Source organism: Aristolochia californica, unplaced genomic scaffold (assembly GCF_029961685.1).
Source record: "Aristolochia californica isolate CCGP_79_NKW_82.1479 unplaced genomic scaffold, dmAriCali1.0.hap1 SCAF_8, whole genome shotgun sequence".
In the NCBI taxonomy this organism is placed as follows: domain Eukaryota; kingdom Viridiplantae; phylum Streptophyta; class Magnoliopsida; order Piperales; family Aristolochiaceae; genus Aristolochia; species Aristolochia californica.
Window position 1 is genome coordinate 40083518 of NW_027182279.1, and position 14882 is coordinate 40098399.

A 14882-nucleotide genomic window follows, 5' to 3' on the forward strand; every position below is an offset into this window, starting at 1 on the left:
GTTCGATCCTGATCAACGACTATCTCAACTGTTTGATCATAATTAACAACTATCTCAACCGTTCGACCATAATCAACAACTATCTCAACCATCCAATCAACAAGAAACCCACCTTGTTGTCATCCCTTATAACACCACCAACCTATCGTGGTTAAAAACAGTAATGAAATAAGTTGGGGGGAGGGGAGACTTTAGCCTTCAAGTAGGGCAGGGGAGCTTCCCTTACTATTAACAAATATTTTTTTATCAAATTATAAACTCATCCAAGACTGTTATAACCACCTTTCAATTATAAAGCAGTTTAACAACACACAACAGCACAAAATAATTGATTGAAGACTAATATAATTGACTGAACACAACAACAAGAAGAAAAATATACTTGGGCACTACAAAACTAAGTCAAAATTTTACAATAGTAAAGTCAAAAATGCTCCTTCTCATTCCCACCTGCCTTTTGGCAATGCAGGAGAAATGCATCCTGAGCCTAAAGCGTCTCTCCCAAAAGATGCAGAGCTTTCTGGGCTGAGTCATTTGATTCAAGGATGATATATGTCAATGTACATACAAGTGCTCTGGCCATTTGGGATATGAGCGTTTGTATAAACTCATGCAAACTGTGTCGTGCTGTTGAACAATTCCATTGAAGACACACTTCATGGCGCCTGAAAAGAAGTGTGACACAAAACTGAGATACTGAAAACAAAAGCTCACTGGGCAATGCAACACATTAAAAGGAAAAAATAATTAAAGACTAGATGTTGTGTTTGTTACATATAGAATTGCAGGAAAACTACACCAGCATAATCAAGATTCCATGTGAGTCCCCCCCACATCCAGATCCATATCCTACTACTTCAGGGTCGCATACGTACATCCGTGTCTAAAAATTCATGAAATGAGGAGGGAGTGGGGGTGGGGGGGCTCTTGGGCCAAAGCCTAGATACAGTCGTTTTCCAACCGGACCCTAAATTATCTGGATCTGGCATGATAGTCTAAATCTAAATATGTGATTTACCCAGTCAAAAGTACCTCATTTAGCTATATACCCATAGTCAGGCTAAAGTAAGTGGAACTTCTATTTGAACTAAAGTACAAAAAGAAGGTGCAAGGGCAATGCAAACACCATACCATGTGTTCCAACAGGTTCCTTTACCCGGCCACGACGACCACATTTCGACCACACTTCCACCGGCTGTCACACCAACAATAAGAAAACCAAATCAGTGAAATGCAAGAACATCCATCATTACAATGAAGTATTAGTGATATCCCACCTTGAACCATCTCACATCTTCTGGATTATGAAACATAAACCGCACTGTAGCTTTCAATTTTGACACTCTTTGAGGGTAGCTGCACCATATTATAGCCTTAATGTCAGGTGCTTACAGTGAACAAGACTACAACGCAATCAAGTGTCTCATTCTAAATCAATCAGCTAGAGAAAGAAATCGGTCACAAAACAAAGTTCACTTTTTACTATTAATGGCAGAGTGCCAGCTGAAAAGGGAAAAGAAAAGTTACCCAGTTAGAATGATCCTCTTTAGCACGATACGGTCTGGATCAACACTTCTTAATGAACCAAAAGCTGCAACTGCAGGAGCATGGGCATCTCCATGCTCATTTTTCAAGACTATCAAAGGCAAAGGCGGGAACGAGATAGGAGCATAGACAGAAGCTATTGAAAATCTTCCTGCATGCAGGAACCTCTCCATCTTATGCTTATCTGACTTAATATTATCTGAGGAAAATAATGGCCTGCAAGAATAACAAGCACACATGCTTTAACAAAAAATGTTATACATGGACCACAAAAGTTTAGGTAGATATGAACAACAAAAAAACTTCATCCTGCAAAGAGGCGAACTTGCACCATCTCACTTTCTTAAACCAAAAAAAAAAAAAAAAAAGAGAATTTTGAAGACCAGCTCTCTGGGATCGGCCTTGATCATGAAACTTAGTACCTCCTAACCTGGCTCTTATGCAAAACTTAGGTTGATTTGGGCTTGAACGCAATGCAGTAACCATCTAACAAAGACCAATTGAGCCATTTTCCCTTTCAAGATCTAGCCAAGATTGATGATAGTACTAACCTTACACTGAATCGCCGGAACCCAACATTAAAAATGAGGGTTTCCTTGGACTTGATAGGAGTCTCATAGGAATCATGTTTCTTAATGCTGCAAAACACACAAAACTTCAGGAAAGAAAGAGAGAAATTCAAGATCGTAAATATAGGTTTAAAGACATTATAGGAGGCACCAACAAAATGATGCCATAGAAAAAAAATCAAGAGTACAGATTGCAAGACAACAACCAAGCTGAAGGATACCTGAAATGAAGGACAGACATTTTGGACTCATGTTGAAGGAGGCCACATGCCAACACAGGCAAGCTTCTTGATGCTACACACAGCTTGGAAGCGACATCAAGTGGTACTTTCTTGACATGTAGCCTCACATAAGAGCCTGCTGTCACACACTCGCACTCACTCCCTTGGTCAACCTCCAGTGCTTTTGCAAGCACATGCTTTTGAGTCCTTGATAAATTATCAAAAGCAAATATTCTTGCATAATCCGAGGGCAGAGACTCCTGTTGTTAAATGACAAGGAACAAATTATATTGATGACAACAAAGAAAAGTAGGAACCACTGACAACGTCAGCTATACCATCTTACAACCTTTGGATCCCAGGAAGAGGTCCTAAAAGACTTGAGACCTCTGTACTTTGCAAAACGTTTACGGGCAGGAACATCTAATGGAGTATCCACTTCATCTGGGAACTCTGTAAAGAAATCACAGACTCACTAAGGTTCTGGCCAAAAGACATGCAGAAAAGAAGACCAAACAATCAAGTAGCAACAAAAATGATGGATTCGACAAATTTTGCAGGAAGCTAATTAGTTTCTCTAAATAACATATGTCAGTTCACCTACACCTAAAAGCATGGCCATATGACATTTCGCCAGGGAATTACATAAGACCCAAACTATCCAAGTTGTTGGAAAAAAAAAGTATACCTTTCACTCCTACCAGGAGAGAAAGAAAGTTCCTATTTGCTACCACATTAGCATGTATGAACAATGTTACAATGCTAAAACACAATATATAATGAAGATAAGCAAGTGACAACTTCTCTGATGAATCATAAAAGCAGCATAGGAAAAGCAAGATAAAGAACCAAATATTTGCTTTGCAATTAATATCATAAATACTAGATCAGTGCCACAAAATGAAGGAAGTACTGAAAGGTAGTGAAGTGACTAAAAACTAATGACTACAGTAAAAGTACCCTCATCTTCAGCATGCTCATCTTTTAATTTCCGAATTTCATCTTCAATTTGCTCCCTTGTCAAGGCCTCTTCATCCTGGAAAGAAACCAAAAGTGACATTGTTAGAGAACTCAATCATTCTGACTATTTTTTTTAACTAACTACTCTGAATGCTTTTATGCTTTTTTTAAAACTAACTATTCTGAATGCTTTCAATAATAATCAATAACATAAGCCCAATTTACTAGGATTTCTAAACAGAATTAGTCTCATGCTAAAATGTTTGTAGTTCAAAATGGAGAGCAAAACAAAAATAGAGTAAAAATTCCGGTCTCACACATCAAACATAAAATTACTAAAAGAATAGAATAAGCTGAGAATACAACTTTCAGACGGAAGAAGATCGACAAATTCTTCAAAAAAAATGAGAACAATTCCATGGTCGGAAGAATAAAACTTACAGTCATCACTGTATCAGCTACAGTTTCTCTGTCCATTTCTCCCATCTGGTATTCATCAAGCTCGGACCCACTGTCTTCTTCATTTCCAAAAGGTTCATCCCGACCTTCATCCAATACCATACCATCACCTGTATCATCGTAACTCTCAGATTCCTCACCATCTGTATCTTCCACAATCCAAGCAGCCTGCAGAATTAATATTTAAAGAAATCATAAAACTTATTGAGTTAAAATAAACACCTGCAAAAGTTTCAATAACTTCGTGCTTCTCACATATTATTTGTTTTACAATCAATTCACCAAATATATACCCTTTATATAAATCTATTTACCGATAGTTGCTTGAATTTCTTACTCAACCACATAAAGCCAATTGTAGGAAAGGACAGAAAGGGAACCTGATACTCAGAGGTGCCACGAGGTAAAATCTTCTTTCGCAGTATTTGTTGTCTGTTAATTTTATCAGCTTCAGCCATCTCTTCTTCTGTGGGCCATGTCTGGCAAAAATAAATGAATAATGTTAACAGCCAATGCCCATATGTTTTCATTAACTACAATTAAGTTGTCTACAACAGTAATGATGATGCATGCAAGTGATAGATCAAATCCCATGATGCAGAACTGAATGAAATTTTTTTAAAGCAGCAAGCATTTTCTGTGGCACCCTTTGGCATATTCAATTTGAAGTAGCTAAATGGTTTGCAACCTTACTTGTTCTCCAGCAAGAGGATCGGAAACATTTTCAACCACCAGTGACTCTTGCTTAGAAGGGTCAGGTATTAAGACACGCAGAGCCTGAAACATTTTACAGATAAGAATAGCACATCATAATTTGCTCCAAAAAAAAAATCAACTCCTGGACATGTTGCTAGTTCAATCTGTGATCCACCTGAGCTTCATGTGCATCTTCTGCATCCATTAAATCTTGATTCTTTCTCAAATTGGTTGGAAATGGATCCCTGAGAACATCAATTTTTGATAACTGGAAATCCCCTGCGCCTGGAACATGAACCTATTTTCAAGAAAGATTTGAGCTCTCGATTTGATGAATATTTAGATCTCCACACCATAGAAAAGAATGAGCAACTAACCAGTTGATTCACTGAAAGTCCCCGGGCGCACACATAACCTGACAGCAGAAGTGTACTATTTCCGTCATCAGCATCATCAGCAACAAGATGAACCTGGAAAAACCACAGTCAACCATAGATCTATAGATAAGAACTGGTCGTTTTAATTCTTCTACAGCTACTTGACTGTTAAAGTAAGATAGTCTTTTCCTTAAAAGGAAGAATTGAACAGCCAATGAGATTTTCGGACGTGGAGACATGCCCCATCCAGCAAAATAAAGAAACTTTAAATGCAAAAGACTACCTTAAAAGTATTTTGTTGGTTAAATGCATATTACAAATTTTTACAGGTAATTAGGGCAGCTACAGGTAGTTAATTTTATCATATTACAACCACAGAATATACCTTATGAGCCATAAGGTAAGGTCGATGACATCGCCAGTGAGGAACAGAGAGTCGTTGCTCCTTGAAAAGCCATATGAACTGGGAAAAAAGTACCAACAACCAAGAAAATTATTTCAAATCAATCAACTTTACAGAACATAAGAGAGTCATCTCTGTTTCAAATTCCACAAATTTGTTGCTATCAGACAAGCCACATCTCGTTACCTTATGCAACTCATCTTTCGTATCCACAGGATAAAATTTACAATCCTCTGGAAATTGAGAAGTAAGACTTGATGTGCAAGACTTCTTCAAATCATGCCTTTTCTTCATATCCACAGGAAGGTCCTAACAGGAGAAACAAATATTTTAAGCCTAAAGGTCCTTAAGCACATCCAAGGAAGCTGAGAACATTTAGTAATACTCACCCGAATGAGAACAGCAGTACTAGGTAAACCCAGAGCTCTAAATACCGAAAGGCATTGGTTTCCAAACTCATCAATATAATCATCGTCACATAACGTGCTAGCTGATACAACAAAAGCAATAAGGTCTGCAACCTGAGACAAAAAAAGTCAGGTTTAGAAAGAAACCAAAAGGATGCTGCATGAGGGCATCTAACAGAGAAATGCACAAATAATGAAGAATCAGGAAAGGAGTTATTTACCTTTGCCATTTCCATGCACGCCAGGAGATCCCCATAAGGTGCCTCCAAGACCTTGCGAAGAGTTTTCATTATCAGTATTCATGTTAAGTAAATAAATTAAAATTTACCAGACAGATCCGAACATGAAAGTTTTAAAATATGAGGTAGCCATTACAAGGTAACATTTGTGAAACAGGCAGAATTAATTCAACAATGCTTACAGTTACATTACATCATTCAGAAAAGAAAGTAATTTTTGAAGAAGTTAAAAAAATTTCCTATCAGATACAAGACATCTCATCTACAGCAAGAAAAAAAACTGTGGTGATATCAAGAGTAAAGCATCAGCCTAATCTAATAAAAAAACAGAAACGCAAAAATTTGTAAATGTGAAAATCCCACAAATCCTTACAGTATCTTCAAAAAAGCCCATATCTAGCATTTAATTTCTCTGGTTAAAATCGTACAGCAACATTGTGTGCCCCCCTTTGGTGTAATTTTTCATTTTTTGGAACTGACCATTGTATGTTAAGTAACTTCTGAACACTATGTTTGAAGAAATATAGTATGAACATTCACTTCTTTTTAACATGATGATGAAGAGATTTCTTTAAAGAGGAAGAACCAATGGTATCCAAACGGAGCAAGTTCTCCAACCAAGAATAAGTCATCACAGCAAAAAAGCCAAAAATTAATCAAGCAGCAAGGCATCACCCACAACAAGGTGTTGAGTAGTACATCACAAAATGAATCTTGTAGAACTCCTCCCCACCCCATATTATGTGATAGATGATCAATTGTAATTTACACCCCAAAATGGTTAGCAAGATCATAGAACATGAGATCAAAGGCAACCTTATCAATTGTGAGTTTTACAAAAGTAAGAAAAAGATATATGATAAGAAAAAAATAACACCTGAAAAATGGCTAGCAAGCTCAAAAGCATGAGCAACAATGTAGCCTTATTAACTATGAGTTTACAAATGATGCATAATAAGAGAAAAAAATCCTTCACTTACTGTTGCTCTAAGTTTGTAATTTGGCGAAGCAACAGTGCCAAATTTAGGTACACCGCCCTCTGGTGATAATGCCATCAACAAATCTCGAGCAAGTGCCTTTACATTTACAGATGAAGACAGGCCAAAAAGAACCTGCAGAAAACACAATACAATATATGATTTAAAAAGCAACCGCAAAGAACCAACTTCTTGAATATATGTAACTGAACTTAATCAAAAACTCAAGAATATCCCACATCGAATGTTTAATGTATTTCAATTAAGCTGGAGTATATGCCCGGCCATATTCCTTCTATTTTTTTATAGCATGTTCAGCTGTATTCATGATATATACCTAATTCAAATAAAAGAGAGCAACAGCTCTAAGAACATACACTGAAGGATTAAAAAAAATAGGTCTAGAATGAACCAATTTGAGACGTTCTAACTCTGCCATTTGTGCTCTCATGTTCATGTTCTTTTTCTTTTTGAGAAGGTACCTTGAACTTTTATTGCTTCAAGAGTACAAATCTCATATTCATATAAAAAAGAATAAAGAGATATTGGCACAGGGGTTCGGATCCAAGATGGCAATAGACAAAGGCAAATAAGACCACATCCATGTTGGCCAAATATACTAACAGTATCATATAGAAATCCAACTCAAGTAGTCCTAATCCACTCTTTAACATTTACCCCAGTGAGTGTGAGAGTAGATACATAAGCCCCTCAAATGCAGAACTCCAGGGAAAAAGAAAAACATTAAAAATCCACTCACCATTTTCCACAACCTACTTGAGAAACAAATACAAAAGGAGATGTTTGGCAAGAAAACCAGAAGGTTGGGCCAGTTTAGCTCATTTCTACACAATAGGCATACAAGATCTACCTATGCACCAGATCAGGGCACACATTGCCCAGAGAGGAATGATTTTAACAATAATTGAGAAAGTCCATGAGTAAAATCTAACAAACTCACAATGACACGAGGAGGACTTGATGATCCACTTGTGGCTCTTTTCTCTTTCAAAACTGCAGCACGCTTCTGATCACGTACCTACAGTGCATAATTCATAAGGTAAGCCTACATGTAGTTCCTTATTTGTAGCACACAGATTTTTATCAAAAGATAAATTATAAAACATTTTCAAAAAAAATTGTAAGAATTTAAAAGAACAAAAACATCAAGTAAGGAAGCAATGGATAAGGCCTAAAGACACAAAGTAATTAGGAGCTATCAAAGATAAAAAAAAACGAATCATGATGTTACAGTCTTCTGCTATAAAACAGATAGAGCAGTCAAAACACTCAATGAAGCGAAATGTGATTATTTAAAAATATAATAGATAGAACACCAGGAACTCTCAATGAAGCAAGAGCAAATGAATTCGAGGAACCACAGCCTTTATTTTCCAATACTACACTAATGGCAATACATGCATGCACTTGCAGTAGTAGCAGGAGCAGATTTTAGAACTAAGCAGCAATTATCCCATTACTGTAGACAGCATGGTATAAATGCTGAACCACCATAAAAAAACCAAAATAGAACTACTTAAGAGGCAAGAAAGCTAAATTAGCTGTTCAAACTCTATAATTTAGATTATAAAAAAACCAACCATTTTGCTCCATTTGATCCGAGCAGCACGGCTCCCTTTGATCGCATTGCCTGGTTTTGAAATCCGAGTCTTATCTAAATGACAATGAACACAGTACAGTTTATCAAAATAGACAAACACACAGATAATTCACGGAATTTCTGGAAGATGAAAAATAAATAGACCAACATAAAAAAATTATCCAAAAATAGTGATGTACACAGGCTCACCAGCACCAGATGTTCTGTGGATATCTCGAGATGATTTTGAGGCATAACGGCTCTTGTGAGCTTTATTGACTTGGACTCGAGATCCAACCATTGGAGACAAACAATTATAAGTCCACAAGTTCAAAACAAGTCCTTGCTACACCTGGTGCACAACAAAATAAAAATGCAACAGAAGGTTACATTTCAAGGTCCACAATATCATGGACTCACAGCATCACATGGATGGAGAAAATTGCCACTAATTATCAAAGTTTTGTAAGCCAAATCCAAAACATACTAATCATCATTATCTTAATGGAGAAATATACAAATCAAGAGTATAACATGAACCATCATAAAGAAAAGATTAATAATCTAAATGAGTTAGCTAACAGGTCCATGAGAAAATCCTGAACACTCATCATTTTAATTAAAAGAAAAAACCAGAGAAAAAAAAAAGGGAGAGGGGGGGGGGGGGAGGGGAGGGGGAGGGGAGGTGACGCCCAGCACGCAGGTCCTTCCCTCCCCGCATTGCTGAATTCAATGTTTTAATCAGAGGCTAGGAATGTCCAGGAGGAAGATTGCAGTGTGTGTTTCAGTTACAGCTCTCATGTCATACATGTGCACCATTCAAAGAAAATTTTGTGAAACTACAATTTGAAGTGTATGAAGTCCAGTCTATTTTCATCAGACTAAGTTTAACCATTAATGTACATTACAAGCACTTTCCCAACGTCAAACGACCACAATATTTCACACACTCCAAGCCAGAAGAAAGAGGAATTTTTTTCTGGCCAAAAAATCTATTAATAGAAGATAGCAGCGAAAGACTAACGCATGAATGAGTTAGAGAATGGACAGAGATTACCTTTAACTTCTATTATATTCCGTCGGCAACAGAAAATCTCAGTGAAAACTGGTTGATTGAAGAGGCTGAGGAATAGGGTAAAAACGAGAAGACGTTCGGTGGTGGTGAAGATGGTGATGGCTCTGTTGAAATAGTCGACTCTATCTATTTGGTAGAGAAGACGGGATAAGCGGACGAGAGAGGAAGAGGACCAGAGGAGAGAGGAAGGAGGAAGGAGGAAGGAGGAAGGAGAGGAAACGAGTAAGGAGAGGGAGGAAAGGAAGAAAAAAGCAGAGAACAGAAAAACTATGTAACCTTAAACCCTAAACATTATAAACCCTAAACCCTCACCACTAAATAAATTACAAAATAAAATAAAAAATATTAAAAATATTAAATTATACTATTATTATAAAATAAAATAAAAAATAATTATAATTTAACTTAACTGAAGTATTAAATACCATAATTAAATTATTTTTATTATTAAAATAAATTAATAAAATTGTTTACTTAAAATTAATATATCAATTAAATTTTAAATATAAATAACTTAATATAATTATTTAAATTAAAAATTTTAAATTATATTACACTAAATAATAGAGTAAATATATAGTAATATAATAATAATATAAAATATATATTTTAATTAATTTGATTTTAAATTGAAATATATTACATAATTAGAAAAAATATATATTACTTCATTACCATTTAGTTAATTAATCATTAATAATTATGAATTACATTAGCATATTATTTAATTAATCATCAATAATTATTAATTATATTTTAAAATACATTATTATTCAATTATTCCATTTTTAAATTATCTCCTTAATTATTTAATTAGTTAAAAAAATACTATTTAATTACTTAACCTCGAGTGAACACGACCTATAAGACCCATTATTTGTTGTCAAAATTTTATTTATAAATAGTAACATTTTAAATTGAAAAAAATTGTTAACATATTTTGGTTTTTTTATTATGATGGCATGAAGGTATATTGGCATTTATTTTTGTACTAAGGTTATGTAGGGTTTAGGGTTTAGGTTATAGGAGAAAATAAGTAACTTCTCATTGAAAAAAAAAACTATTATTTATAGTTTTTATATTTTATAAGTGATATGTTGGTAACCGAGTAACATTACTCACATGACTAAGGATTTTTGCTCCATATTCATTGAAACATGGTGCTAGAACAATACAAAAAGTCATATGACAAAACTTGCTATTCCTAGCATTTTATCAAAGAAGACTCAAATTTAAGCCAATTTTGAAATATGATATTGCAAGGAGGTTTGAGGGATGAAATCACCGATATTCCCCTAAAATATCAACTTAAATTAGTGTTGTCAGAACTAGACCAGACCAGATGGTTAAACCCAATTGAACTGGAACTTGACCCTTTTCAGGTTCTCACATATGGAAAACGGTTTTTGGCTTAAAATATGAACTCATGGGTGGTTAGCATAGTATGAACTTGAACTGAACCGGTTAATTCGGTTTAATTCAATCATTTTTCTTATGAAAGAACGGTGGAAAAAAAATTAATAGAGAGGATTCAAAGCCATGACCAAGTACCTAGATAGTAAAGATAGTATCGACCAACTAAACACTAATTCATGTCCAACTTCAACAAAACACAATATATATATATATAGAGAGAGAGAGAGAAAATAAGAAGGTGATCTGATTGGACCTGGTCCAACCAATGGTTGAATCCAGTCTAACCTATAGGACCAAAACCAGTCATCCTTTGATTTGAATGTTTCACTATGTTCAATCTGACCTCTTTTTTGTATTAGAATAACAGTAATACAATTAACAAAATATACATTTACAGTTCTTTTTTGCTCTTTTAGCTTTGACCTGATTAGCTTTTAAAGCTCTTGATTATGCACAAAACATTGTCAGTGGGTTGGAACAACAGTATGAGGCTAGTAAGCTTCTACTTAGCTTTTTTAAGTCAAAGATTTTATTTTCACAGGGGCATGTAATTCTTGGCTTTAGCAATGTTATCTGTAATATATCAAATTGTAAGGATTTAGTCTGCATAATTTAGCTGCCATTGGATCACATGTAGCAGGACATGTTGTTTGCCCTTTCTAGTGCACCATTTCAGATCAGAAGAAAAGGAAAAAATATATTTGAAGTTCAGTGAAGTGTTGATACAAGGTTGCAAGGCCAGATTGTCATCCTACAAGAGGAGAAGATTTATTGCTTTCAAGTTGCATCTCATCTGAAGAAATATAACAGACCATTACAGGTTGAAACTGGCTCAGGGAGCTAAAACAAGGGATATGCAGTTCTTTTTGTCTAATGGGGATGGAAACTTGCCAAATACAAAACCGATTAGGATTTGGTCTCAGTGAAATGAAGTTAGAAAAATATAGTGAAGAAATGAAGAAAAGCAACCAAAATGACAATGATAAACATGGGTGTAAATTTGAACATCTTAGGATTGTGAATGCTCCTGCTCTGTTGTTGCCTCTTGTGTTTCAGCTTCTTTTTCTTCTTGGTTCTCATCTTGTGCTGCCTCATCCTCTTTCTGAGAATCCCCTGGTACTGGGGGGGTGTTGCGCCTCATCGAAGTTGCTTGGAGGACATGGCTATAGCTCCCTTTTTCCTTGAACAATTGTGCGAAATGGGCCTTGCAGTAAAGAACACCATCCATTGCAGCATAGGATGAGGGATTGAGGAAACAACCTCCATGGGAACACTTGAAACAGGACTTATGATATGATTCCCCTTCCACGGTTACCTGTTACAGCTTCCAGAAAATTTATTCCACGTTTCTCAACACATGAACACTAGTATGAGGGAGATTGTAAGAAATAAATTTCAAAGGCTGTCTGTCATCAAACTTTGCAGACAAGAAACTAATTTGAACTGGAGATGGGTGAAGAGACCCACTACAGTGGTGGTTAATCCAGTTAACTTTCATATCTCTGGTCATCATGATTTCTTTATACGTATGTGCTAGATATCTCACAGAAAATTCTTTACAATACAGAAAACTACCCCAAGCCATTGAATGTTTCATTTATTTTATTCTATTATGAACAAATTCCTTAAAATGCAGTAATTATATGCATCTCTAATTAGCATATATCAAAAATAAATTCTTTTGGAGCAAAACAGGAGAAGGAGAAAAGTGGCAGACCTTTTCAAGCGGATAGGCGGTTTTCTGGCAAGTGGCACATTTGTCTTGGGTCCCAGAGAAGAAGGAAGACAGTTTGCTGGGCTGCCTACTCTGTGAGGTAAATGATTCAAATCATGTGTGAGCACTTTGGACAAGAAAAAATGAAGAGGAAAAGCTCCATTGGCAAATGAGAATGTTAAAAAACTTACCAGTTCACCGGACTTTTCAGAGGATTTTCCATCTGTTAAGTCATACAACTACAGACGTGAGAAAATACCCACAAAAAGAGGGAGAGAGAAGGGGAAAAAGAAAAATGAATTGATTTCAAGTATGATAAAACCCATCTCAGGAAAGAGAATGAATCCTCACGCTGGAAATTCTTGGAGAAACTTCCCGTCTCTTTGAAGAGCTGTTCAAAGTGGGGCTTGCAGTACAGCACACCATCCATGGAAGAGTAGTTGCTCATCTAAAGATATACATCATCAGCAGCATTAACAAAAAATGAAAACATATAAAACAAATATAAAACATATTTCAAATGGATCATACTGGTTTCAACAATACAACACTTCTACCCAAAAAAAGACGCAAAAGAAGAAAAAAAAGATTCTTGTAAGTGATCCTAACGGAAATGTACTAACCACAAGGGTCCCTCCACAATGACTGCATTTGAAGCAGGTCTTGTGATAGGCCACACCATCAGCAGACAACATATCAACAATGTACACAGTCTTATCACATGCCTTGCACTTCTCCAGAGTCCCAGTGAAAGCCATTTTGAAATATCAAGACTCAATGGAACGAACAGACAAACAGATGATAATCCAGAAAAACACACAGAACCCAAAAACACCAATCAAAATCGAGCCCTCAGAAGACCATAAACCGCTTCGAGCTGAAAAGGAACAAGATGGGTTGAAGAAGGGAAGAACCAATCTTGAGAAGGTCTGCCAAGGGCCAATTTAAATCTGACAAAACAAACGTGTCTGGGTGTGTTCTTCTTTCGAAATGGTCGAGGGTGATTAAAGGTGGAAAACCCAGCTAAGGACGGATGGATATGCTTAATCCCACCAGTGGAGCAATGACATGTAAAATGGGGAGTTAAGAACGGAGCTCAAAAGAGGGGAGGTGAGGCTGCAGGCCATTAATTTGGGTCTTAGTGGGGGATCAATAAGGGAGGAGAGGGTGACAAGGAGGCCAGTGAAGATCCTATCCATTTGAGAAAAATGGAGACCAAGTCCAGAGAAAGAGAGAGAAAGAGAATAAGTTTGGATTCAAAGAGAATGTTAAGAGGTAACAACCTCTGCTATTCTTGGGTTTGACAGATCCTTCTCTGTTTTTACCATTTCAATGCAATTTAAAGAACCAGAACTAAAAAGCTTAATTCTGCTTTGATGCATTTATTGGCTCATTGTGACACACAATCAAAGAAGCCTAAGTCAACAAATTTGATGGTAGTGGTACTCACTTGGGGCCTTAACTATTTCTGTTGAAAATCCAAAAATGGAGTACAATGCCTGTGCAATTGCATTAGAAGCCTAGAAAGGAGCAGGGCAATAAGAGGGAATAAATATGGCAAACCGACTCTTAATGGGGGTAGATTGAGGGCCAATGGAGGAAAACAAAATTGTTGCATGGATAATCTTTTAACATGGGATCTAGAAGATGAAAAAAAATCAAAATATAAATGAGCAAATTCTAATGTCTATTCCATTAACATCATATTAAAGCCGGCCTCCATTTAAAAACTAAATCGTTCTGCTGGTTTTTGTGGTTTATTTATCAAAATAATCGATAAAATATAAAAAAATTAATTAAAAAAAGTTAAATATTGGGTTTCTAGTCTTTTTTTGAATTGCATATTTTGTTATTTTTTATTATAAATTCAAACTTTTAATTTTGAATTGAATTGACTTGATTTATTCGGAATTAAGTTGTGGTTCAATGGTTTTGTGTAGGGGGTTTGTAGATGGAGGTCTTAAGTTTGAGTCTTTTTTTCTGCTCGAAGGGTAACTGGGTATAAACTAATTGTAATAAACGCACAAAAAATCGACGACATTATTGTTTTTACCCTATATACGATCTTCAACAAAATTGAGGAATGGAGGGGAGAGCCATGAAAGGGGAAGTAAGATGTTGGGAAGGCCAACGGCGGGGGAGGGCGGCGCTGCTCGCCTTTTAGCAAGTTGACGGGGAGGGATCCCCTATTGCAAAAAATGCAAAGCAAGAGAATGATTTCAGT

At 36.0% G+C, this 14882-nt stretch overlaps 2 protein-coding genes across 2 annotated transcripts; both read right to left on the reverse strand.

Moving 5' to 3' along the window:
* Window positions 1-307: 307 nt before the first annotated feature.
* Window positions 308-9742, reverse strand: LOC137938751 (uncharacterized). Its single transcript, XM_068783777.1, has 22 exons — window positions 9511-9742; window positions 8664-8805; window positions 8455-8528; window positions 7815-7892; window positions 6857-6988; window positions 5859-5909; window positions 5620-5751; window positions 5417-5539; window positions 5213-5290; window positions 4828-4920; window positions 4626-4748; window positions 4448-4531; window positions 4135-4233; window positions 3737-3922; window positions 3296-3371; window positions 2685-2788; window positions 2336-2595; window positions 2097-2183; window positions 1528-1761; window positions 1278-1356; window positions 1132-1195; window positions 308-665 (listed from the first exon to the last, which is right to left on the reverse strand). The coding sequence occupies exons 2-22, from the start codon at window positions 8752-8754 to the stop codon at window positions 556-558; spliced, it is 2358 nt and encodes a 785-aa protein (XP_068639878.1). The 5' UTR covers window positions 8755-8805; window positions 9511-9742; the 3' UTR covers window positions 308-555.
* A 1885-nt stretch (window positions 9743-11627) lies between these two features.
* On the reverse strand, window positions 11628-13762 carry LOC137938674 (LIM domain-containing protein WLIM2b-like). The gene is made up of 5 exons (XM_068783661.1): window positions 13282-13762; window positions 13010-13106; window positions 12850-12881; window positions 12662-12751; window positions 11628-12259 (listed from the first exon to the last, which is right to left on the reverse strand). Exons 1-5 carry the CDS (start codon window positions 13414-13416, stop codon window positions 11954-11956), a joined length of 660 nt encoding a protein of 219 aa, XP_068639762.1. The 5' UTR covers window positions 13417-13762; the 3' UTR covers window positions 11628-11953.
* Between the last annotated feature and the right edge of the window lie 1120 nt (window positions 13763-14882).